Source organism: Python bivittatus, unplaced genomic scaffold (genome assembly GCF_059951505.1).
Source record: "Python bivittatus isolate LINGU-HERP-01145 unplaced genomic scaffold, Pbiv_v1 ctg000020_np1212, whole genome shotgun sequence".
NCBI lineage: Eukaryota > Metazoa > Chordata > Lepidosauria > Squamata > Pythonidae > Python > Python bivittatus.
In genome coordinates, this window is record NW_028277030.1 from 15,829,341 (window position 1) to 15,854,712 (window position 25,372).

The 25,372-nt window shown below is 40.4% G+C and overlaps 2 protein-coding genes across 7 annotated transcripts in view; one reads left to right on the forward strand and one right to left on the reverse strand.

The window, feature by feature from the left end:
- The window catches only part of LOC103049562 (beta-soluble NSF attachment protein), a 28,719-nt gene extending 19,745 nt beyond the window's left edge, over positions 1 to 8,974 (forward strand). For 3 of the 5 annotated variants that reach the window (XM_007424726.4, XM_088134885.1, XM_088134907.1), the window contains 2 exons: positions 3,082 to 3,132; positions 4,277 to 8,974. In XM_007424726.4, coding sequence (XP_007424788.1) covers positions 3,082 to 3,132; positions 4,277 to 4,381 — 156 coding nt within the window. In that variant the 3' untranslated portion in view covers positions 4,382 to 8,974. Of the gene's footprint in view, positions 1 to 1,440; positions 3,133 to 4,276 lie in introns of all 5 variants that reach the window. The other 2 variants (XR_015795113.1, XR_015795110.1) reach the window with 2 other exon arrangements.
- Positions 8,975 to 9,252: 278 nt separating this feature from the next.
- On the reverse strand, positions 9,253 to 24,167 carry GZF1 (GDNF inducible zinc finger protein 1). 2 transcript variants are annotated; one of them, XM_088134950.1, is made up of 6 exons: positions 23,816 to 23,910; positions 19,646 to 21,002; positions 17,089 to 17,183; positions 15,373 to 15,540; positions 13,864 to 14,021; positions 9,253 to 12,986 (listed from the first exon to the last, which is right to left on the reverse strand). In XM_088134950.1, the coding sequence occupies exons 2-6, from the start codon at positions 20,989 to 20,991 to the stop codon at positions 12,630 to 12,632; spliced, it is 2,124 nt and encodes a 707-aa protein (XP_087991076.1). In that variant the 5' UTR covers positions 20,992 to 21,002; positions 23,816 to 23,910; the 3' UTR covers positions 9,253 to 12,629. The 2 variants fall into 2 exon arrangements, with proteins under 2 accessions (XP_087991076.1, XP_087991070.1); XM_088134944.1 differs by lacking the exon at positions 23,816 to 23,910 and adding an exon at positions 23,950 to 24,167 and having other exon boundaries at positions 9,254 to 12,986.
- Positions 24,168 to 25,372: the final 1,205 nt, after the last annotated feature.

Below are 25,372 nucleotides of genomic sequence, written 5' to 3' on the forward strand. Positions count from 1 at the left end.
GGTAGGGAGCATCCGAAATCTTCCTCCCTTCCCCCTTCCTCACCACATATACTATTGGCTTGCACAGTTTGCCCTCCCCTCATGACCCTCAGGAGAGCCCCAGTGAAGCCTCCTGCTCCTCCTCCTCCTCCTCCTCCTCCTCGCCTGACCCACAGAACTGCCTGCCACTTTGCTGGGGGGGAGATGGAACAAAGGGAGCCACAGACTATGAGGAAAACTGCACCCCCACTGCTCATTGTGGTGTGTCCCCAAAAGCCCCCTCCCTTGAGGGAGGAAGAGGGCTCACCCGTCAAGCAACAGCGCCCCCACAGCCAACCCTTCCTTGCCAGCAAGCATCCAAGTTGCTCCCACATTCTTCCCTCAACATCCACTGCCGTTAAGAGATTTCAAATTTCTGCCTTGTTTCCAAAGCAGCCAATCGCCGCTCACCTGTAGGGCCTTGCCACCAGCCAATTGGGCACAGGGGAAGAGGGAGGTGGGAAAGAGGTTGGGAATATGCCCATGATGATCATGTGACCTGCACTGACCAAGGTGGTGCAGCATGCTGAAGTGGCCACAAATTTCCCAAATTTCAATCACACGGGGGTCACGGATCCTGGATTTTGGACACATTCTGTAACTTAGCTCATTTGAGGTACCTTGGTTCAAAAACTGTTGCCTAATGACATACTGTTTTGGCCAGTTGAAGGTTACAGACCAAAGAGTTTTAGTAGTATATAGATCACCAAGAAGGTATATCAGCAACTGGGTAATATCTGCAGAAAAAAAGTTTAAAAGGTTAAAGTGCAAAAGGAACTTTGGCTCACAAGGGAAGCTAAAGGCAACAAAAGTACTTTTTTGACTATATTGATAGTAGGCGGAAGAAAGAGGAACGGGTGGGCCCACTGCTAGGAGAAGAGTCCTGTTGTGCTGCCTCATCATGGTGGGGTGGGGAATGTTCCTGGCAGTTCCTTTGAGAAACCATGGAGGACAGGTGTACTGCCAGAGTGTTTGATTTTAGCAAAGTATAAAGTCTCCCATGAGATTCTAGTAAAGAAGATGGTAAAGTGTGGGATAGACTATGGGATGGACTGTGCTACCATTGGATGGTTATAGAGCTGACTCAACAATAGTATCCAGCAAGTATATGTCATCATTGCAGGGTCACCACTACTGGTCCTTGGCCAATAATAGTTTATGGAAATTTCTTCAATCGTCACATCTCCATAAAATATTGTGATATTGTCCTCTGATTTCTGGTTAGTGGCATTAGTGGGAACTTCTGGTCCTGGTACAACATTATCCTCTAAAAGAAGAAAAAGAAGAAGTGTATGTCAATGGCTTCATATCAAGTTGAAAAGAAGTGTCATAATGTACCACAGGGTTATGTTCTGTGTTGTTCAGCATTCCTTGGGTAATAACTTGGGTGAAGGTTAGAAAATGCAATTATCAAATTTGCAGGTGGCACAAAGTCATGGAGAACAGCAAAGACCTTAGAGGACGGTGTTGAGATTCAGGAGGATCTTGACAAGCTGGAACAATGGCCAGAAACTAGTCAGATGAATTTCAACTGGGACAAATACAAAATCCCACATTTTGGTAAGGAAAATCAATCGCATGAATATAGGACTAAGGCATCGTTCTAGACAGCAGTGTATAGTATGTGAAAAATATCTAGGTGCCTTTGTGCATCACAAGCTGAACATGAACCAAAGGTGTGATATCACTGCTGAAAAAACAAATGCAAGCTTTAAGAAATAATTGTCCTGCTCTATTTTGGGGTTGGTCAGATACACCCTGAATATTGTGTTCAATTCTGGGACTATGTTTTAGGAAGGTCTTTACAAATTAAGGCATATCCAGAGGACAGCAACCAAGAAGATGGGGCCTGGAATGAAAAATGTATGAGGAACCTAACTATACATATGTTTAGCCTGGAGAAGAGATGACTGCGAGAGGCAATATAGCTGTCCCAAGTATTTGAAAGACTGTCATAGAGAAGACAGAACAAAATTTCTCCAGAAGACAGGTCAAAAAACAATGGATAGAAAGGAAGTAGGTTTGGTTGAACATCAGGAAAAAATTCCTAACAGTAAGAGCTGTTCAACAATAAAACAGACTGTCTTGGAGCTGTTGGCCTCACCTTTGCTGGATGAACCAAGCTGGATGACCCATCTATCAAGGATGCTGTAACTGTGTATTCCTGCACTGGGCAGAGGATTGGACTAAATGTTCTCCAAGGTCTCCTCCAACTCTTACATTCTATGATTCTAAGTTCCCCATCTCCTTTGGTCTTTTGTAATCTCCAAGCGATACTCTGTCCTTGTTTGACTTCCTTTTCCTTTAACTTTATTTGCCACTGGGCTACTGTATAACCCCTGCTCTGGTAGGAGAGCACTTGGAGAAGCATTTCAGACAACAAAAATAATAATCTAGTGTTTCCCTTTTTGCCATTTCTGTCGCTGGGGCTGCTTCTCCTTCCATGCTTCATTCCTCTTTCTTTTCCCTTTCATTGATATGGAACTAATGCATTCTGTACTGGAGAATTGACATCCTCTAGTATTTTTCTCAAAACTCTGGGTTGGCACTGCTTATATCTTAGTCTCCCCCATGCTGAAATCTTGGCTCATTTCCCAATCTGTAAATCTACTGTTGGGACCTCAGCATGATGTAGGTACTCTGTGGCCCTCCCTTCATGCCTGATCTTGCTCTCTGTCCTCAATGATACCTGCAGTCAGCTGGGATCTCAGAGCAGTGTGGTCTTGCCCACTCACCTGCCTGTATATATACTGTACCATTATGAGGTCATTATGAGGTCACAATACCTGAATCTGTATGTGGGCTGCAAGCACATACTCTAGCAAGATATCTTTCAGATTCAAAGGTCTGGATAGGACTGAAATAAAAAAGCGTTGGGTATTAATGGTTTTCTAGTTGAAGGTCTCAATTATTAGATAGTTCGTAAAATATCTCTTCAGGTAATGAATAGACTTTTTTCACTCGTACAGAACATAAATAGGGTTCTTTCACACACCCATCATCCATGAAAATTGTAGTAAAATGATCATTTTTGCTGGTAATCCTTTTATGTCTTCCTGCTAGAAATTACTGGAAGCCCATGAGGAACAAAATTGTGAAGCATACACTGAAGCAGTAAGTAGACCTCTGTTTTAATTAAACATTTGAACTGAGTTTCAGCTTAGAAAAAAAAAGTCAAATTTTTGTTTCATTAGCAATTTCAAAGCACAGCTGGGCAACTGGTGCATTCAAGCAAGAGAGGCATCAATTACAGTCCAGTCTGATGCATGTCTAGTCGGAATTCAGTGGGGCTCAATCATAGTTCAATGAGTATTGGATGTACCTCAATTAGCTAATTTTAGTTTCCACTGAAGGCAATGGGCCTTGAAATCACAACTAACTTGTTTCACTGATTTCAGTGGAATTCATTTAATTTGAATTGAACTCATCTGACTTATAGAACTTGAAGTGAGAAATTTATATGCAATATTTTGATGATGCTATTATCACATTCTGCCTTGGTATTTCAATTTTCATAATAAATTAAATAAATAGTGTCAGTGCCTAGAGCAGGGCCAGGCATGATGAGGGAGCCCTTTCGAATATCTTCCATATATTTCATGGAAGATTCATTGTGTCAAAATTCTCCCCTACCTTTTCTCAGCAATGCATAGGCTCTGGCTATGAGGGTCATCTGATTAATGTCTGGGCTATGGAGGATGTAATGGGGAGAAGAAATTGTATTAGGGATTGTGTGAATGATTGGCAAGAATCAGAAGTATAATTCACTTACAATCTCTGAGGGAAGCCGCCTTGTAAGTAAGCATGTTATTAGTCTGCAATGATATTTGTCAGCCTGCTGGTGGCTGGGAGGAGAAAGCTGGAAAACTCTGTTCTTCCTGAAATAGCCCATTGCTCTCCTTTGGTGCTTTCTGTTCTAGGTGGCCATAAGAACAGGCATAATGCACTCTCTCCTCTCATACAGGGAATTCTGGAACCAAGGGAGAGGTTAAAAGGATTGTTGACAAACGTGGCTCACTTGCGGTTTTTTTCACCCCGGATTCTTAAAGCCACTCAAATGGGTGGCTTGTTGTGTGGAATGGTTTTGCAATATGAACAGTTGTTCTTTCCTGCTTGCCTCTAATTTTGGGTAATGGAATGAAGATGGTATAGTTTTAGCTTTCCTCTTGGACAAAATTCTTAAAATCATGAAAAAGAAAATGTGAATTCTGTGCTTATACTACATCTCCTGATCATTTACGTTACACCCTCTAACTAGGTTAAAGAATTTGATTCAATATCCCGCTTGGATCAATGGCTTACAACCATGTTGCTCCGCATTAAAAAGTCCATTCAAGGAGACAGCGATGGGGACCTAAAGTGAACTGGCTGTGCAGCGTGTGGCATTGTGACTTGTCTGTTGAAATATCCTGTGTCATGGCCAAGGATCATTATGGAATACATGATCAATGCTTTTTGCTTAATTGACTGGTGTCTCGTTTAATATCCTGTTGTGGCTCATTCAGTGTAACTGTGAACATGAATTTATATTGTTTTTCATTTCTCAAGGGAGAGCTTATGGACTGACCCTATGCATGTTTACTCAGAGGGGCAAGTCCCGCTAAGTTCATGGATCTTCCTCCCACATAACTGAGCATAGGACTGTGTACATTAACTCTGAAGTAAGTCCTCATGCAGCCATATTAAAACCCAGTCAGCTGATATGAAATGATACCCTCATGATATGGTTCTCCACATCTCCTGTCCTATAAATAGGGTTTTTCAACTTTATTTATTATAGGATCATCATAAAGGACACCACTTATTGTATATTTTAAAATATTAACCAATATTATGTTGTTTACTTGTGATTTGCATTACCACAGATGCAACACAATGAGTCACAACACTGAATAGCACTGAGATGGTAACCAAAATCCAAAGTTATCTTTACAATGCAATTCCAGGCATGTTTCAGTGGAACTAGATTGTGTGAAGTTTCAGTGAAGTTTCACAATTAGGAATAAGCCCCAAAAGGTGGCCTCAAGGGACCCATTTGTGGCCCCTCTTGCACGCTCCTGCTGATGCCTTCCCTGGTGGCAACAGAGCTGTTAGTCACCTAACTCCTGCCCTCCTGGACATTTCCTGGCCATCAGAATCACTGTCACTGAGGAATGACACAAAACAGAGTGGCTGTGTCAGCTGCCCACAGTAGCAGAGATTGTAGCCCATTCATAATGCCCTGATCTGAAGGGTGTTTTGGAGCAATGTTTGTACAGTAACCAGCTGGAGCAGCAAAACCTTCAGAAAAGCTGTGTGATTTAGGTGTTGTGAAGTGGCTGCTCCAGCAGTGAGTCACGAAGGGACTGGACTCCAACTTGTTGCCCAATTCGATCCATTGTCTGAAATGAGACTTTCACAATGGGACTGGAGTTAGCTCTGTAAGTCCCATTTTGGGCAAAGATGCTTTGGGTTGCAAGGTAAAGAGAACTTGATTTTCAGAAGGTATCCTAAAGGATGTACAAATTATAACCTTGTGTTTATTTTGATGACAAGGATGAATCAGAAATTATTACTGTATATTATAGTTAACATTACTTGAGACTAGTGACAATGGCAGAATTCTTGAAACCAGACCAGGAGATCTGGGACAATATGAGCCATCCTCTGAAATAATCAAGAGAGTACATTGGAACTGATGTGAATGAATCAGTCGCAGCTCATTCTTTCTCGGAGCTGCAAAAATTTTGATCAGGATGCATGTGAATATATGATGTCTGGAAGTTGGAATTATGTAATTCACTTGAAAAGAAAAATGAAAAGATTTTTTTTTCCAGAAATGCCCATCACGCCCCCAGGATAGACCTTTAATCCATGAGAGTGTATATCTTATTTGTGATAAATGACACGAGGAATTGTTGGATCAAATTCTATTTATACTGTTCATTTTCTGTCAATATGGATCTAAGTGAGATTGTTTCAATAGCTGCTGGCAGAAAATATGTCATTTTGATCTACACAGTATGCATGGGTGGGTAAATATTCAATAGGCATGTGAAAATACAGAACAGTCTAGGTCTGCAGTAGCTAACAGCCTTTCATAGCATAGGAAACAAATTGTTTTTCCGAAGTGTTTTTCTCAAGTCTGGTCCACACATATAGCAGAATGAAGCAATGGAAGCTTGATATGATAAAGCTGACCATCACAGCAGATGAGAAGAGCATACATGTTGACATTCCTTTACGTATGGATTCCCTTGGAGGGGAAAATCAGCATAGCCCAGCAGCCTAGATCATCTTTCTCCCCACTGCTCTTGGGTTTTGCTTTTTCCCTCTACAATGGCATCTCACCCTTAGAGATACAGGTTATTCTACCCACCTTCTTTTGCTGCTTAATCAGACCTTTGACCTAGCTTGTCATGTACTTTTACAAAGACTCTGTGCCCGTGTGTGTGTGTATGTGTGTGCATGTGTGTGTGTGTGTGTGTGTGTGAGAGAGAGAGTTACATTCTTAGCTCTGCAGGTGACATTCATCTATTTAAAGAAGTCTAGATAGTATCTACTGTGGTCATACAAGGCCAGGATAAGCATATTCCTGTTCCTCTTCTCACTGGCTTCCTCATATTGTTGCTACTCCTGAACATTGTTGAAAAACAGTAACAAGCTGCTCCACCCTCAGCTTCAACAGTATTTGCACCCTTAACTTACATTCAGTTTATGCTTTTGGCTAGGAGAGTATTACATTAGTGTTGCTTGGATGGCATTGGCAACGAAGCAGAGACGATAGAAGGAACAGAGACAGCCAGTGGGTAGTAGAAGTGGAACATAACACACACATGTATGATATGACTGTTGTACAGGGCTGGGTCTGCTGCAACCCACTCAAGTCTGGATCTAAAGAGTGCTCCAGTGGGAGGTCATTAGGGAAAGTGTGCTTCCTAGCATTCCAGTAGGAGAAGAAAGGCAAGATTGACCTCTGGCTATTTTCTAGTTTTATTTGTGGCACACAGACATCTTTATTATTTAATTAAGTCATGCTGGTTTACCTGTAAATAGAAGGTGGCTGTAACCAGTCAACTTTGCCTGATATTAAACATCTAAGCAGCGTCAGACCTCTTAGTGCTTGGAAGGGAGACCATGAGGATATCCCAGAGTTATAAACTAGCCTGGGAAATAGAAGAAAATCCAGGAAGAAGGGAATAGGAAATTACTCCTTATTCCTTGCCTCATGAAACATGGAAGTGACCAGTAGTGATGAGGAATTGATCTCAACTATATTGGTATCCCTGAAAATGATTTGTAATGCATTTTGCCACTACTGCTTTTCTGTGAGTGTAGTCACTATATTTAAATTCATCCACATGCAGTTTGTTAAAATGGGCTATAGAAGTGGCTGAATTTTGCTCTCCAAGGTCAGAGGGAGAGCTCCCGCCTTGGAAGGTAAATCCAGTATCTCGGTCTTCCTCCTCCTCTCCCCGTCACTATCTATGGTTGGAGGTTTCCAGTGTTGGAAAACCCTTATGTTGGACAGGTCTAAAAGCACTGTGTAATGAGTGTTGGGCTGGGAGGGACCATCCAGGAAAATAGAGATGCAAATGTGACTCGGGTTTCCTTCTACCTTGTTCAACTATATCACTGGACATGTTGGACTGCCCCAGTCTTAGTGTAAAATTGCATTTCATGTCATTTCATCAACTGAAAACGTTCACTTGAGAGCAAGACCACATTTTTTTGAATAAATGGCTCTGGTTTCCTAAGATCAATATGGACACAATATCAAGTTTGGATTGCTCTCCAAATAGTTCTCTGAATAGAACTCCTGTATGTCCATTGTACACAAATGCTTTCCCATGCAGTGTGAACTTTTTCCCCCCACCAGAATGCCAGTGCCACTGTTGCTCACTTGGTGGTGCCACTCACTTATTCTGGGTGCTTCTGCGTATGTGGCTGGGTTGCTTGGGCTCACTCCTCCCAACCATGCGGATGCCATTTCTTCAAGCTAAAAACAATTGTTTGGTGCATGCGTGTGCTTTGTGTGCCAGGATTAGAGGATATGAGCCAATGTTTAGCAGTGTTTAGGACCATTGCTATAGGTTTCAACAAAAAGTTTCATCTGGTAGGCTTTGGAAATATTTCAAATAAAAATCCACCATGTTGTGAAATATTCAATGTTGAAGAGATACTGTAGACATGCTTATATTCAGTCACTGACAGATTACAGTCACCATATAGATTGGTATCATAGCTTAGAAATCTGTGAAATTATCCTGGGTGCACACTTAGTAAATTCATTATTGCTTGTTTGTAACACAATGCCTATAAGTGGCATAACTTGGTCAATTCTCTTGCATTTTTATTTGTCTTAAATGCTGGAAAATGTTACTCTCTCCTAACAGCTGTAAGGTTGCAACCACCAGAGTTCTTGGCATCATCTTTAACTGAAGGAGCTGTTACTCCATTTAGGGAAGACTTCATCTGTTTGCATTGCTTATTGTTGGCAGTGTCATTAAACCAGTTTGCTACCCACTGTGAAGACAAAGTGTGTTTTTACTAATGCTATTTTTTTTTCTCTCCATAGGAGATTGTCAGGCTGGTACAATGTCATAAGAAGTAGTTATCAAATAATTATCAGGGCTGCGCAGAGATCTAGATTTGAAGGACAAAATGGAATTCAGAGCATGTACTGGCATGCACGTAGCACCTCTCCCAAAAACTGAACACAACCACGACTTTTCCCAGGCGCACATGACTGCCCTTAGCAGATTATACTTGATCTTAGGAAAAAAATGTTTGGTTTAAGATATTCCCTGCAGATGCCAAGTGTGCCCCAGATCACATTTTGCCCTGTACTTCCAATTCTTTGCAGTCCTAATAACTGTCAGCCCAGCATATAATTTTGGTAAATAGAAAAATTTACTCAGAAGTTGAACAATGACTTATGAGCCCAAAATGGAGTTCCTTGTGAATAGTTCCAAAATAAAATGCCTAACAGTTGTAGTTGCATTTTCCTTCTTCAAAAGATTTATAGATTTTGAGTTAATGAAAAAGCCTTCACTGATGCAATACTGTAATGGCTTTCATTGCTGTAGCACCTTTTGGCTTAGTATACTGTATGAATCTAATTACAGTTTAATCAGTAACCATGAGTAAGCAAACTAAGCATCGTTTAGTACGAATAGCCTCAGAATACTCTAAATCCAGCCAACTGTGGTTTATTCAATTATCTTTGGTGAAGCCGATCATAATTTAGCATGAAATATGAATACACCAATGTGAACAGATGCCATTTCAACACTTTCAGCAACAGAAATTAGTAACTGCAGCTAAGACTAGATCCCTTAGGTTGCTTTCCAATGATAATGAACTAAAAATTCTCCAGTGTAGAGCTACCTTGCAACACAGTGGCTGGTTTTAAGCATTGCTTTAAGACGTAAAGTAGCTTACAGATCGTAATTAATAATAATACTATGATAATAATACGATAATAAAATTATCGTAACAGATAATTCACATTATGGCTTAGCATGCTGTGAGAACACATCCTTTAGTAGCAAGCAGTTTCATTACTCTTGAAGACAAACATGAATGCTTACAGTGGACGTACATTAAGTCTACACGTTTCTCAGCCTTCCAGATCATGATATTTTCCAAAAAATGTAATGTCTTTCTCTAAATAAGTAACTTGCAAAAAAAGATGGCACTCTTTCATTTTTTTTTAATAAGGCCAATCAGTTTATACAACTCCATCTACTTTCACATATTTATACAGTATAAAATAAAAATCCCTACCTATTGGTACTTAAGGGTTTAAATATATTCTACAAATGCATTGCGACTCTCATTAAAATGCGATAGTCAAAAGGAGCACATGGCATACAAAATAAATATGTAAATATAACCTCTGGATAGTATTTCTAAAAACATCCCTTTTACCAGATTAAATAAAAATGGAAGAATTGACATCAAACTATTACTACGGAGTTTACTAAAAAAAACTATATATGGGAACTTTTTTATTGCTTTGCCTTCTGAACAAATAAAATACTGGGACAAGAATTTTGAAAAGCTAATATAGCAAAGATGGCCTAAATTATTCCTCCCCTCTGCAAGTGATTTTGAACTTAATGTAAAGAAAGAGAGGAACTTTTGAGGAGGACACACTTGGCTAAATGAATCCAAAACTTAACTTTCCCAAAGGATACAACCAATATCCAAAATCAGATCCAATGCAGGAATAAATCAACCTCAAAAAGTAACTGAGGAAAAGCACCAGGCAATACCATCTGAATCCACAAACACCTTGAGGAAAATAACTGTTTGCATGCTAAGATTACTTCTGTGAAAATTCTCTCCCTTGAGACAAAACAATTGTGCCTCCCCCTCCTCCAACTTACATTCTCTTGTCATAAAGGGTGCAGGGCCCAACACACACACACACATACCCATTTGCACCAAGTTCTGAAAGGGACGGTACATAAAAAACAGATGCCTCAAAAGGTTGATACTCCATGTCACGTGAGCAGATGTCCACTCTTGGAATGGGATTCCCCCTACTTTGTCGTCTTCTGCATCTTCTTATCTTTCCTAAAAATGCTGCAGTGGGTTCCCCACAACTTTCCAAAGAAAATTTGGGAGTGCACAGGGAGCGAAAGGAACCCCAACTCTTTCACTTACCTTAGTTCCTCAATGTAGAAAAACACCAAGAGTACAGTAATATGCATGGTTTTGAAAGAAGCATTTAACATACTGATAATGTTTTTAAAAAGTTCTGAATACAAAAATTAAAATTGCAGAGTTATATTGGCAAATTCAGGACATAGGTGGAATCTCAGATTCACATAAGCTTTGGCACTTCTGTATTTCCTGATTTTAAAAGTAAAAAGGCACACTACTGATGCTTTTTGAGTTTTAAAAAAGTTCTCATCTCCACAATCTGTATGATGTAGGAGGCATATTTTCATACTTTGGGGCAACTGCTTTACCTTGGTTACACTGCATGGTCTTTGGAGCTATGGGCACTGAAACATAATTGAGTAAACCTGTTTGTAAAAATCTACATGTTTTCAAACAGTTCTTCCTATCCAAACATCTGCTTTGCATTACTTACAATGTCAGCCCTGATTATAACTTAACTTGCCACAAGAGATGAAATGTTTCATACAAACATAAGCAAATCTAAACAGGGAAATTATATCCAGAATATTTCAGGCCACTGCCAGAAACCTGAAGATTTTATCTTTCTTAATTCAAAATGTTAATATAATAGGGCAAAGCAAGGCAATTTACAATAAATTATCTACAGCAAGATGTACCATCTTTGAGAAAACCATTTTTAATATTTTGGAGCAATCTGTTCTAAGAGCATACTGCCAATGAAATTAATCAAATTACAAAACAATCTTCTCCACAGGCAAATACCAGTAAATAGATTTCAGCGGCAGCTGGGAAAGAACCTCTAGGTCTCTAGGGGAACCAAGAACCGTGTGGGAGGGCAGTACCTTCTAAAGACGGTTTCTGGGCAAAGAATGTACGATAGTGAGAAGACACCTACGTGGATGTGATTAAGATGAAGAATTTATAAAACAGAGGTGGGAACCTATAGCTCTTTAGATGTTGCTAGATAACAATTCTCAGATAGCCTCATTAGTACCCATGCTGGATTGGCACTATGATTTGTAGTTTAGCAGCATCTCTGGAAAACCATCAGTTTTCTCACCTCTGTAGTACAGATATTTAAGATCACTATCATATGGGCGGACCAGTAGGGACTGAAGAAGGAAGAAATAGCTAGAAGGTTTACCTAGGAGGGAATTCAGCCCTAGAACAAAGCTTGTGAAATTATATTTAAAAAATCTGTTTCAAGCTTCTTTCAAGAAGTAGTCTGTTATATTGATTACAGGAACTTAAGGGTGCTCCACTCCTTTTACAAAGCTGAGTCAACATCCAAATTGTGGGGGCAGAGGAGGGGAGAGGGGATTTTCCCTTTCTCTCTTTCTGCTGTGATTCTGGAGGATGTCCAAAGTATCAGCTGCAGATTTTTGATAAGTGCAAAAGAGCTACATAAGGGAAGGGGAACCCAGGATTTCATTGCAACAGCCAAGGGACATAGTTGGATTCAAATAATAATTTTTCCACATTTCATCAGAAGAACAATTAGAAGAACATGTAAGATATTTCCTACTATCTGTTTAAGATGAGATATCTTAAAAAAAAAACATTAAAATTGCATAAAGTATTGGGCCCAGAGAAAGATTGTACTACAGTATTTCACATTCTTTTGCGTACAATATAAAAACAATGTTAAATAAGAGATAAAAAAGGAAGCTAACAGAATATTATGCCAAGAAGAAAAAAGAGAAATCTGGATTCAAACAGTACTGAACCTTTACTTTCTTTTATACTGACTGTGTGATCTGGACCCTACTTTACGTTATGCAGACAAAACATGAAAGAGAGTGTTTTTTTCTTTGACAAATGGGCTAAGTACTGAATTCATCCACTTGGATTCAACTAGTTTCGGTAGAATACAGAACTCTAACAGCACCCTTTTACAGGTCACTGTACTACAAGAGTTTACACAGTATAAAGTAATTTTTCCCTTGCTGAATTTCTCCACTCAGCTGATGGTGCTATTACATGTTCACCAAGCTGTGAAGAGGTGGTTGAAGCGAGTCTGTCTGGGTGTGCAACACTGTGAGATCATGCAAAGCTGTGGCTACGGGGACTTCTTGGGACCCCACTGCAGGTCTCAATTTACAGTCTGTTACAGAGGGAGATCCATTTTCATGCACAGCAGTCATGCTTTCTTGAATAGCCGTCAAACTTGGATAATGCCCATTTTCAGAGAATGACAGCAGCTTCTCTGATAACTTGGGACGAGCTCCATCGTATTCTTCATCAGGAAGTTCAGTCTTATGATCCTCATCATTCTTAGAAGCACCTTCAACAACTACAAGAAAAGACTTCCAGGGTGTGTTCTTATCATGAATCTATTAAAAAAAAATTACACATACTAAACACTCAGTATTCATTAGGTTCTACAGCACCTTCTCTAGTCTGAAACTGTAACAAACCATTCACAGAAGCTTTAAACTCTGATAGTGTGTGGAGAAGATTCTTAGTTAAGTAGTAGCCAACCTAGCTATTCTTCTTTCATTCCCCAATACAGCAGAATTAAAAATTTAGGAGCATTTTATGAGGCTTATATTCAACTAACAAAGTCTACGCTAAAGAGAGTTTAGAATTCAGAGAAGAACAATGGCTGGAGCAATTAAAATGTAGAAAGAGCAAGAAGAGGGGCACATTTTTCCCAAGTGAAGAGAAGGTGTGAAGCATTACAAGCAAACTAAAAAAAAATCTCAAGCATTAAACAAACTTGCATGTGCATTTATTCATGTGTAAATTATTTGCTCCTTCAAGGAACAGTTTGGGGGCTTTCTGATGGCAAAGATCAGGCTCTATAGCTGAAGCCCTTTACTCTATATATCACATTCCTAAATTGCATTGGGATGAGTTTTTGCAGATTTCCCCTTTCAAAATGAAAGCCTACATTGTTGCTGTACTCATGAAAAGCCTGTTTTGGTAGATGTCACCAATCAGGAACACAACAATCCAACAATAGGGAGGGTCTTTCATTCAGAGAAATGGAAATACCCTCTGCTAAGATGTGAAAGGTTCCCTTTTTTCCCATCTGCATAAACTGCCTGCCCATGGAAAGCCCTTATTCTAGTCCCATTATCCAAGAGGCAACCATACTATACTGTGGGATTCATACAAGGTATCCATCCCTGTCCTTTACTGCAACAGTAACATGTAATTGGAAGTAGACAACGAGAGATTTTCACAGAAGTGCCAGTTCTCCCTTACTGAGGTATGACGCCGAAGAGTAGATTTGTCAGTGAATGTCCGACCACAAGCATTGCACATGAATGGTTTCTCCCCTGTGTGGATCCGATGATGGCGTTGCAGGGCATTGAGCTGAGTGAATTGTTTGCCACACTGATCACAGCAGTATGGACGCTCACCTGTAAGATAAGGCACATTATTACTATTTCCAATGCTCAACTTTTCCAGATCTGTAACTCTAGATAGCACAGAAAAAAATTACAGTGTCCATCTGTAGGGCAACATCAAATGGCTTTCAATCATCTCAGAATACATCAGAATCCCCAGCTATAGAAATAATGTGAAGTTGAAAGCCTTAGCTACATTGCCACCTTGCTACTGTTAACTGTGCTACTCCGCATACTTACCCCCAATTAAAAGCAAAAAATAAAAATAAAAATACAACCAATTGGAGATTATAGAAAAAGATTAAGCATAACGTCTTGAAGATTAATCAGGAGATTCTTTTCAAAAGATGCAAAGAACATCAGCTGGTAATGCAGTTGCAGTGCAACGAAATAGATTCCTACATACTTTAATGAGGAAAGTGCCTAAAAGTCTGAAGAACAGAAATTCAGGAAATAATATATGAGAGCTAAGCAGGAGTTGGAGAATTTGCAGGTAAGCAAATAACAACAGTAACAAATTGTTAAGCTAAAAAAAAAAAAAAGTAGCAGTAACCAGTGAAGATCATAAGCAGAGAAACAGGTTCATATGCACGTATAAAAAAACTGAAAAAGTAAACAAAAGCAGACAAATTTTAAGTTAGGAACAGGAAGTTCAGTCAAAAGCAATAAAGTAAAAACAGCGCAAGGGGAGAGTTACTATTTTCTGAAGAGGTCAAAGTATGTATAAACACTAGATTCAAAGACAACAGGAAGAAATAGTATTTACGGTGGTGCTTAAAAATTTGTGAAGCCTTTTGAATTTTCAATATTTCTGCATAAATATGACCTAAAACATGATCTGTTCTCCACACAAGTCCCAAAACTAGATAATTGTTTCAAATGAGTCAAAAATGTGAGATCTGGGATCTCAAGCTATTGAAGATAGTGTGTGTCTCTAGATTAATTTGTCAGATTCAAACAAATATTAGATCTGAAACAATCATTTCTAACAACCAGTTTGCACTTGGCTACAGTTCATTTTAAGCAAGAGACCATAGCAGCCTGATTTACAAAGCCACAAATGATGGTTTACAAATCACAGTGACTGGTTGGGCAAAAACCCAAAAAACCATGGTATAATTCAGTAGGGTTGTGAATTCAGCCTAAAACACAGATGTTCTTAAAGGCTGGTGACCTGGCAGACAGCCCCATGGAAACCTGGAAGTTGTAAAAGATGCTACCATGATCAGATAAAACTGCCATCAGAATAAGGGCTACGACTGGCATCATCTAGCAAGAAAACTTTAGAGAATGCTCTCTCTTAAATTTTCCAAAAAAGTTTTAAAGTCAAACATTTTCCTAAGCTTCTTCTGTAGCTTCCTACCTGTATGAACTTTGATGTGCTGATATAATGAATTCCTCTGCGCAAATGTCCTGAAGCAAACTTCACATTTAAAGGGTTTAGATCCAGTGTGGATTCGATTATGGTGTTTCAAATACTCCTTGGAGGCAAAGCTCTTCCCACATGTTTCACACATGAAAGGTCGTTCTCCTAGAGTACACAGGAATTAGAAAAGCAAAAAGACTATTTTTAAAGACACCAAGATCAACTGACACACGTGAACGTGGATTTTGTGCACAAGGCCATCCACTCTACTATGTCTGCACAATAAACTCTTCCCATGACCATCATTATGCACAAGTTCTTTGGGGCCTGACAAACAGCTGTATGTCACAGAGTACATCAATCCATATAGCATCCTCAAGACAGTTTAGCCTCTACAGTGTCAGGCTACATCAGTTCCCCCTAGCTGGTGACCTACAGGTATTGGACAAAAGGTCCCAGCCAGTACGGCCAACTTAAAAAATGATTATAGAAAACCAAGTTCTCCCTGAATATTTTATACTGACATCTACAAAGTTAACACGGCAAAAGAAATTTCAAATACATCCCACAATTAATGATGGATGAATGAAAACGTTTCATAGTCAACATTTTAAAAAGACTGAAAACAAAGACTGTTACTTTGCATTACAGTTCCTACATCAGAGTCATATATAATTAGATTCATTAGATTTTTATAGCTGTTACAAAAAGCCTGTTATTATCTCATTGCTGTAGGACTTAAGATCAACATGAGATTGAGATAAAACCACAGCAACATTGGCATATAGCCAGCTTGGAATCAACTTACCAGCTAGCTAAGGGGGATGGAGATACAGCTTGTACATATGCTTGATTATGGGGTTATTAAGAATTAAACAGCAAGGTCACCAATACATATCCCTGCTTAACACAATAATATATTGTGGCATTTCCAACAGCACCTATTTTTCTGTACATAGTTTTTAATGTACTGAAGAAAGGAACTTATCTTGCTCTGGATGACTGCAGATGTTTACCAGAATCTAATTTATGCTACTGCAGTAGACAATAAGGTTGTTTTCACAACATACAATGAACTACAAACAAGCCAACTATGGTTTAGGCTAGCATGTTGTCCATGTGATTTTTATGGTTCAGGTATCAAAAATCTAACCAACTGAGTTAACTGAGTGAACTAGGATTCAATTAACTATGGGAAAATATGTCATGCGAACACAACATATCCCAAGTTACTAGCTAGTCTACAGAATAATTATCTCATGGTTTGGTTGATACCGCTAATAGTAAAGTCTCTAAATAACAAATCATAAGATTTAACAAGATGTAATAACAACCTACTCTTATCATTTGATCTGCTTTTTAAAAATAGAAAACTGAATTTCTCTTGATTCCAACAATAGCCTTGAGCCACAGAGTTCTGGAAAACAGAATGGGCAAACAGAATGGGCTACCCATATTAAGGTATACAGTAATTTTTCTAAACTGATGAGGACCAGATAAATATTTTTATATTGACAAAGAATAAGATTTGATAGCCATCAATCTGCAAGCACATTAACCTTTATTTTACTTCCCCCCATCATCTCCTACATACAATAATAACATACATCAGAACAGATTATATATCATTATTATGTTATACAGATTATGATTATACATCAGAGACTGAATGAAAAAAACCTGGAGTGTAAAAATGCGGTATTATCCTAGTACCTGTATGGCATCTTTTATGATATATAAGCATGTGATTTTGTGTAAATCTTGCTCCACAATCATTACAAACAAATGGTTTTTCACCTGTGTGGATTCTGAAATAAGAAAAAAATAATACAAATCAGGACAAGTATAACAGTTGCTCCTCAGCATCACTGAGAAGTAACCAGTAATCAGCAATCAATGACATTAACTGGATGACTCTTAAGATTTTGAGTTCAGAGGGGGGATCCCTCCCTTAGCCTGGGAAATGTAATACCTAACAGATACTTGTCCATGAAGTGCCCAACCCAATGGGTAGTATGTACATAGAAGTCTTCTATGTATACACTTTCCCAGTTGAATGGCAGGATGAGATGAACTCTCATATTAAAAATACATTTTTAACAAAATTCAGAGAATAAAAGTCTAGGCACACTGCCCCCAAAAGAGAGAAATTAGAAATAAATGTCAAAACTGACAAGAGAATGGTCTAATTAAAGGTTATTTTCTTAAAACAAAAAGCAACAGTGATCTAAATTAACCTGCAATAAAAAAGAACAAACACACTTAGAATTTGACTTGTGAAATGAATCACAACTAAAATGCCTTAACTTTCAGATTAATAATATACAGTAGTCTTATATTATTGTATTTAATATAGTAAATATTGCAAATATTTCAGTTTTCAAAAGCTGTGAAAAATTATTCACTTGTAGAAGCTATATGGCAAAAAAATACTAGTACATAATTAATTATAATTAATCATACTGGGCTATGATTAATCATCAATTGGGTTCTTACCTACATGCCTCATTTCTTCTGCTGAGATCAAGGACTGTTCAGTAATATTTAATATGCCTGGCTCAGCAATATATTGGTTGGGGGATTATGGAAGTTATAGCTCAACATTACAGGCAGCCACCAGGTTGGGTGAACCCATGTTGCTCTTTAGGTTACGAAAGTAGATCTGCCTTGTTCTAACCTTCTATATATTCCTGAATCTGAAAGGCAGTGGCATACGTCTTTGCTGTAGTGCTTAGCTGCTGCATCTCAGCTAGGAAGCCACGGAGAAAGCCATTCAGATATCATCCTAAATTGTTGCTTAGCACAATGTAAGCATACACAGCTTTCTCCTAAAGCATGCCTACTCCCCTCTCCAACTCCCTCTGCACAATCTTAACTTTTACATGAGGCAAGCACAGCTGCCTATTTCATCCAAACTTAGAATTTGTATATGATTATCTTCAACAAGTCAAATTTATAACCAATGGTTTGAAGTTGGGTTGTTTTGAAATTAGACTTCACTGGTGTTAAACCATAATCCCCAGTTTAGACAAAACAAAAATCAGGATCAATCAAAACTAAAAAACTTCTGAAATTCTCCTCCCAGCAGTGCAGAGAGACAGCAAGGGACTATAACTACCCAAAAAGGGTATGTTCATTTATGACACACTAAACCATGGCTTACAGTCTAACACCCAAATATGATAATAGTTTTGCATATCCCTTGCATGTATTATGTTACTCGCTTGGCTATAATAACAGGAAAGGACTATATAGCCAAGCACAGGCAGAAGTAACTCTTTCTTAAAGACAATCCAATTTCAAGTTCTTGTCTTACCAAGGAAATGCCTGCTACCTTTAAAAGAATCCATCCAGTGTTCCACTGCGACCTGCTTAAACCCTATAAAGAGTCATCTCAATGGCATCCCTCCCCAGTACCTCCTAAACCAATGATGGTTGAAGGAGAACAACATTTTGAAGTTAAAGAGATACTGGACAGTAGAAAGCATGGGGTTTTTTTTCAATTTTTCTACTCCCTGGAAGTAATATTAGAAACATACTCTAGTTTCTTTTCAGATCATGCATCAGAAATCTAGCCAAAAGCAGTTATTAGAAATGTTCACTCGGGACCCTTAAACTTCCACTGAGATAATATATCTGCTTGGGACACAGCCAAACATTCTTTAATGTTTTCTCTCTGAATATTTAATATGGTAACTGTCAACTGCACTGATTATCTCCAAAATCATGTCAAAAGGAGTGGGGGAAGGAATGGCAGTTCTGGGAGTTCCAGTCTACCCCATCTGGAGAGGACCAGAATGAGAAGGCTGTCTGAGCATACCACTGTAACACTCTTGAGAGTATTCCAAGTACTACCTAGACAAGGCTTTAATCAAGATGTATGAACTGGTTCTCAGGCTTATGACAACCTGCTACAATTTTCCTTAACTTTTGCACAGTATTGTACTTTACCCAAGTCAGTCTGTCACTGGAAGCCTTTTTTGATGTTTGACATTCCCACAACATGAACATGTTAATAATCAGGACTCTAAATGTTCTCAGGTGTTTAGCTAAGGCTTACATTTATTCCAAAGTAGATTATGGTGGCTCGGGAGCATTTTAGATTATGACTGTGATCTGCAGTTTCAAAGGAAAACATGTATTACTAAACCTGCTACAGAGGAGCTCCAACCCTATTTTACTTTCTTGGCCAGGAAGAAGCTGCCTCAGGGAGGGCATTAGCTTTCTGCCCAGAGATTTAGCTAACAAGGCCCGTTCCGTCTGTTCATACCTCATGTGTGTTTTAAGTGCCGAAGGCTGAGAAAACTTAGCCTCACACTCTGTGCACCCATAAGGCTTGTCGCCTGTGTGTGTCCTTTCATGAAGCCTCAGGGCTGTTTTGGAGCTCAAACCCTTTCCACATTGTAGGCAGTGATGACGCTCCCCACCACCCTCATGAACCTGCAGAATGTGCCGCTTGACGTCCTTCTTGCGCTTGAACTTCTTACCACAGAGCTCACACGGGAAGTGGCGCTCACTGCTGTGGACGTGGCGCTGGTGGCTTTTGAGGTTGCACCGGTTGGCAAAAGTCTGGCCGCAGGTTTCGCAACGGTAAATGATTTCAGCTGCAATTCCGTGGCTGTGCTTGATGTGTTTCAGAAAGCTCTTCTCATAGAGGAATTCTCGCTCACAAGTACTGCAAGTAAAGTTGCCACTGCGGTTCTTTTTATCCTCCTCCAATTTATTCAGGTTTTTTTCCCGGTGGTCCTCAGCACCATCACACCCTTTCTCCTCTAGTTTCACACTGTTCACCACTTGATCTTTCTCCTCCTCCCCACCTTTGTCATGTATGCCCTGGTCTTTGGAAATCCGGCTCTCTTCCACAACAGCTTCAGCGAACTTCTGTTGCTCTCGCAGGCGCCTTGTGTACTTCTTCTTGGGTATCTCTACAAACACTTTTCTGCCAGCCAATCTGCCACTTGCCCGCCTGATTTTGGCACAGGGGGCCTTCAGGGCTTCTTTTTTTTTGTCCAACTTCTCCTTTAATTTCAGGGTGGGGGACTCAAGGTCCACTCCAGTCCTGGGTCTTCTGAGTGCAGAATTTGTAAAATAGTCCACGTCGTCCCCTTGCAGTTCAGTTATTGTTTTTGGTTCAAGTAAAGTGCTAGGATGGGCCCCACCATCCTCGTCAGTATCCTGTGACTCAGAGAAATTTTGTAACTCCAGCAACACTGATTCGAGCATCTGTTTCTTTAGCTGAAAGCAGGTCTCTGACAAATCTAAACATTTCAGTTTCTCAGCCACTTCCAGCATGCGCTGCACCCGATCTTCTTCCACCTCTACCCGGGCAGTATAAACAAACTCCAGAAAAGATGCAAAGTCAGCTACCTGGACTTCATTCAGCAACACATTGGTCCTTGGTCCATCCATGCCTTTTTCATTAAGAAAGACCTCTTTAAAGAACTTGCTTGTGGCTGCCAGCACAGCTTTGTGAGCAACAAACTCTGCCCTGACACCTTGATATTCTACGCTCACAGTCACATCACAAAGGTGGCCTAGCAGACGCAGCTGGTGCATTTCATTCAGAAGGTTGATTGGTGAGGATTTGGATTCCAGAAGAACAGCATTACTTTCCATCTTCTTTCTCTCTAAAAAATACATTATTAATGTTAATAGTATGCCAGACAAATGAGATCAAGACCCCAAACTAATGTTTTCCTAACCAGTTTGAACAAGAAAATAAATCTGTAAAATGTACAAAATTCAGTTATGGCCCTTCTAATCAATGAATGGTATAGCAATTTCCTTTGCAGCAGGAGCTCATAGACTTTGATAAGATAGACTGCCAGTGATTTGCAACTGCATCTCCCTAAGTTGTTTGGCGTATGCAGGTAGCTCTTGTTTAGCAACCAGAATTGGGACCAGCAACTCAGTTGTTAAGCGAAGCAGTCGCTAAGTGAAACTGTGACTATGCTTATGATCTTACTTCAGCTTTCCTTTGCTTTACAGACCTGCGAAGGTCATAAATGCACGGCTTGGTAGCAAAGTTCCTTTTTCATCACCGTCTAAACTGTGAATGGTCACTAAATGAGGCAGTCACTAAATGAGGACTACCTATATAAAGAACAAGAGAGGAGAAGTTAATTTATTATTTTCTATGTTGCAAACTATCGTAAAGCTTTTATGACAGCTTCCGGGATTTAAAAAAATGTCCTCAAAACAGGAATAAAAAAAAGACGTGATGTTGTGTGAAAAGAATTCAAATTTAAGGTAAAAATAACTTAAAGTTCTTGGAATATTTTAAAAAATCATAGTTGGATGATAGCTTTACCCAACCCCCAAAAAGGAGTGTGTCATTGAACCAGCATGGTTATCATTGCTTTTTATGGGGAAATACATGTTTTTCGCCTGATGCTGAAAGACAAAAGGGAGACACCAAGGAGGTGAGCCTTCCTGGGAAAGGCCCTTATACTTGTACGCACAGCATTTCACCTGACCAAGAATGGAAAGAGCTCGCAGCCCTCTTTGTATTGGGCTTGGTTTTACAGTACCGTCTATTACTCTTTTACTCTTCTGCCACTATAAGCTCAGAACAGAAAAAGAGATTTAAAAAATCACTCCTGAGTAGGATGGCATACCAAAGAATCTGGGTTTTTTTCTTTCACATGTACATACAAAAGAGAGGATGAAAAAATATGTAGCCAACAAAGTGATGAGTTAACCAGATACCTGCAATGAGAGGCAAAGCTGCTTAGTTCAGCTCTTTAATGGAACAAGAGTCTGGGGCTGGGGAGGGGAGGGCTCATGGACTCTTTGAAGCAAAGCTCAACAAATCTGAAAGTTCTTTGCCATCCCTTCCCTTCTTCTCAGCCCCACTGAAACTCCTGTTCCTCAAGTCTGAATAACAGACCATTTTGCAGCTTTCCATATACACCTTTCTTACAATTTTCAGTTCGTTGCTGCACAGCCCACAGTGCCTTCCATCTTGACTCTCACCCTTGAACTGCTTAACACTCACATCTCAGATCTCTTCATCTGGAAGCTGGGAGGAAGAGTTAATCACACTGAACCATCCCTCCCAGATTGAGACAACACAGACCTACTGCTGAGGTAAGTAAACCTACAACAAATTAGTGCCTTGAACAAAGTTTGATCCATGGTCTGACTGGATAACCTGCCCATCTGATAGCCAGTTGCCTTACCATGTCATGCAAACTCAGTCCAACAACTGAGGTCCACATTTCCTTATTTTCCTTACTGTCTTTCCTTTCATACAATCTCATTTAGATGGTAAACTGGCAGATAAACTTATGCAAGCTGTTCTGAAAGCCTTTTCTGATTGAAGAGGGTCAAAAGTACCTCAAAATCCTTAAATGAATCGGTGAAAAGAGTCCCATTGAGGAGCAGTAAGAAAGTTGTTTTAAAAAAACCTCAACTCAATTTCCCTATTTCTATTATTTCATAACAAATTTTATCTTTAATATGTTAATTTACTTCTAAGTAAAATCATTTACACTGTTTTTCATTCTGATGATCAGGCTTCATGTCTCTTTCTCACAAGGTATGTTTTGGAGGCTTTCTGTGCCTCAAACTAGGGTTTTCCTTATGACCCTAGCTTGAGTAGGTGACAAGGTACAAACAGGGTTTCAGGGGATCTGACTGAAAAAGGCAGGGCCACATAGGTATCTGGTTCCCCTCCCCCCACGTTTTAGTCACTGAGAGGCAGGAGGGAGCCAAGCTTTATCAAAACAAACAAGTAGTTCCACTCTCCCAATCCCAAGCACCGCTAATTGTTTTGCATTTTTTTGCTAATGATTCTCTCCTTCCAACTGACAGCCTGACACAGCCTGTTACAAAAGTATCAAATGAGCATTTTTTTCTCTGATCTCTAACTTCTAGTTCAAAGCCATTTGAAACACAAACCGCTGAGAAATTATAATAGGTATTTAAAGTAAGTGTATCTGTACTATTTTTTTTTTTTGGAAAAGCCTACTTCCATCTACGTTACTCTTCTCCCCCAGCTGAACTTCACCCCAGATGTCCTCTCGTTCTGTCTGCCGCCTTCCCCTTCCACTCTGTCCAAATTTTAATTTAGCCTTCTCTAACTCGATGCCCCCCATAGGTATGGAGCTACAAGTCCTATTTTGTCCCAGGCAGCACGGCCAACTGCGAAGGGTAACCGGAGTTATCACAAAGACACTGGGGAGATACCAAGGTTATTTTAAAGGCTGGGGAAGGGGACCGTTTGGCGACCTGCTTTTTGTCCAAGGCACTGATGTCACTGCATAAATCACTCCCCCCCTTCCTGAGCTGGCTGCGAACACACTGCCAGCTCACAGCCACACGGTGTTCTTTGGAAATGACGGGGACTCCTATTCGTCCCCAGATCCGCACCGCGATCTCTTTCTAACAGCATTCCGGCGGAACCCCCCCCCCCGCCCCACCGGAGGAGGATAATTACAGCGCTATCACTTTGTCTCGCTCCGTCTCCCCCCTTCGTAAGGGCAGGCCCTCTTCTCCAGCCCCCTCCGGCCCGCCCTCGAAGCGCCGCGGACCAGCCCTGCCCCCCGCGTCGACTCCCCTCGTCCCACTCACCGGGCAACCCCGCAGCTGGGCAGCCTCAGGGCAGGATGGCCCCCCGTCACGCTTCCACATCCGGTAACGGCCGCCCTCCGCCCCTTCCTCCCAATGACGCCACAGCATATCTAGGGCGTTCGTTGCCAGGAGAAGGCGGGGGAGGGGTCGGATTTCGCTGGGACTTCCGCCGTGCTCCTATGGCCGCTCTATTGTCCCCCCGAAGCGGAGAAAGGCCTTTCACCATAGAGACGTCGAGGACTAGAAGGGCGGCGTCTTCGTGCTTAGCGGAGGTCCGGGTTACCGAATCTCTGTCTCGAGCGCTGCTTCTCGCGCTGTCTGTGCGCGCGAGCATAAGGAGCGCGTCCGAAGAAGAAGGTTGTCGTCTGCTTTTGCTGCACGCATAAACCGTCTCAGACTAGCCATTTTGAAAGTAGTAACGGGAACAGTCTTCCAGAAATAGGGCGACAGCGTCTGGCTTGCCCATGCCCCGCTGAGACTGTCTTCACCCAGCATACTAATGGTAAACCCTGTGTTAAAATAATCGTTGGATTCACTCCGTGGGGTAGGCTAGGCTAAAATGGGAAGGGATCGTTAGGCCCTGCAACGTCACTGGGTAAACCAGACAACGTAAGGCATTCGTCGCATGTTGTGGGAAGTGTGTTTTGTTAACCTGGGCTTGGCGTGTGTGTATCTCCACTAAGTCACGAAGAAGCAAACTTCTTCTGCTGGTGTGTTTGTAAACAGTCTAAAAGCAGTAAATCTCGTAAAAGTGAGAATAGCTTTTCAAACGAGATGCAGCAATCCTTAAATGCCCGTTTAAGCGTTCCACCTGTCCTCGTTATGTGAATGCAAATAACTAGCACGCAAATCACCCAAGTCAGATGTAGAATCATCAAACCAACAAGCCCAGACAGGGGTACGGCTAAGCCTTCTAACGACATAGCCAACTCCCATCGTTTGTTTACGATGCACAGTATGTGGAACAGTTTCATGGGAAGCACCACATTTAGTGCCTCTTTTCACAAGTGCCTGCATTTGTAGAGAGCACAGCAGCCCCAAACAAAGGCAATATCTCAAAAAATAGAGATCAGAAAGAAACTGAAATGACGGAATCCCAGCTCTGAGTTTATCTGCATAGTAACATAAAGCACTTTAAATGTAGGGCGTCTGTTATACTAATGTACAGTAGCCTTCTCTGAATTAGAATAAATTATCCCATTTTTATTGTTTGTTACAACTCTGCCAACTAAAGGTGCTCCAGTTGCATGAGTATCCCAGAAAATCCCACTTTTTTGAAAAAAAAATGGTTCCTTCTTTCGGATTGAGTGGTCTTTAGTGTTCTTACAATCCTACACAACTTATGCTTTGAACTACAGCAAGCTATTTTGTGTTCTCTCATTGTCCTTTTCTTCTTTATGCAGCACTTTGTAAGTACTGCAGT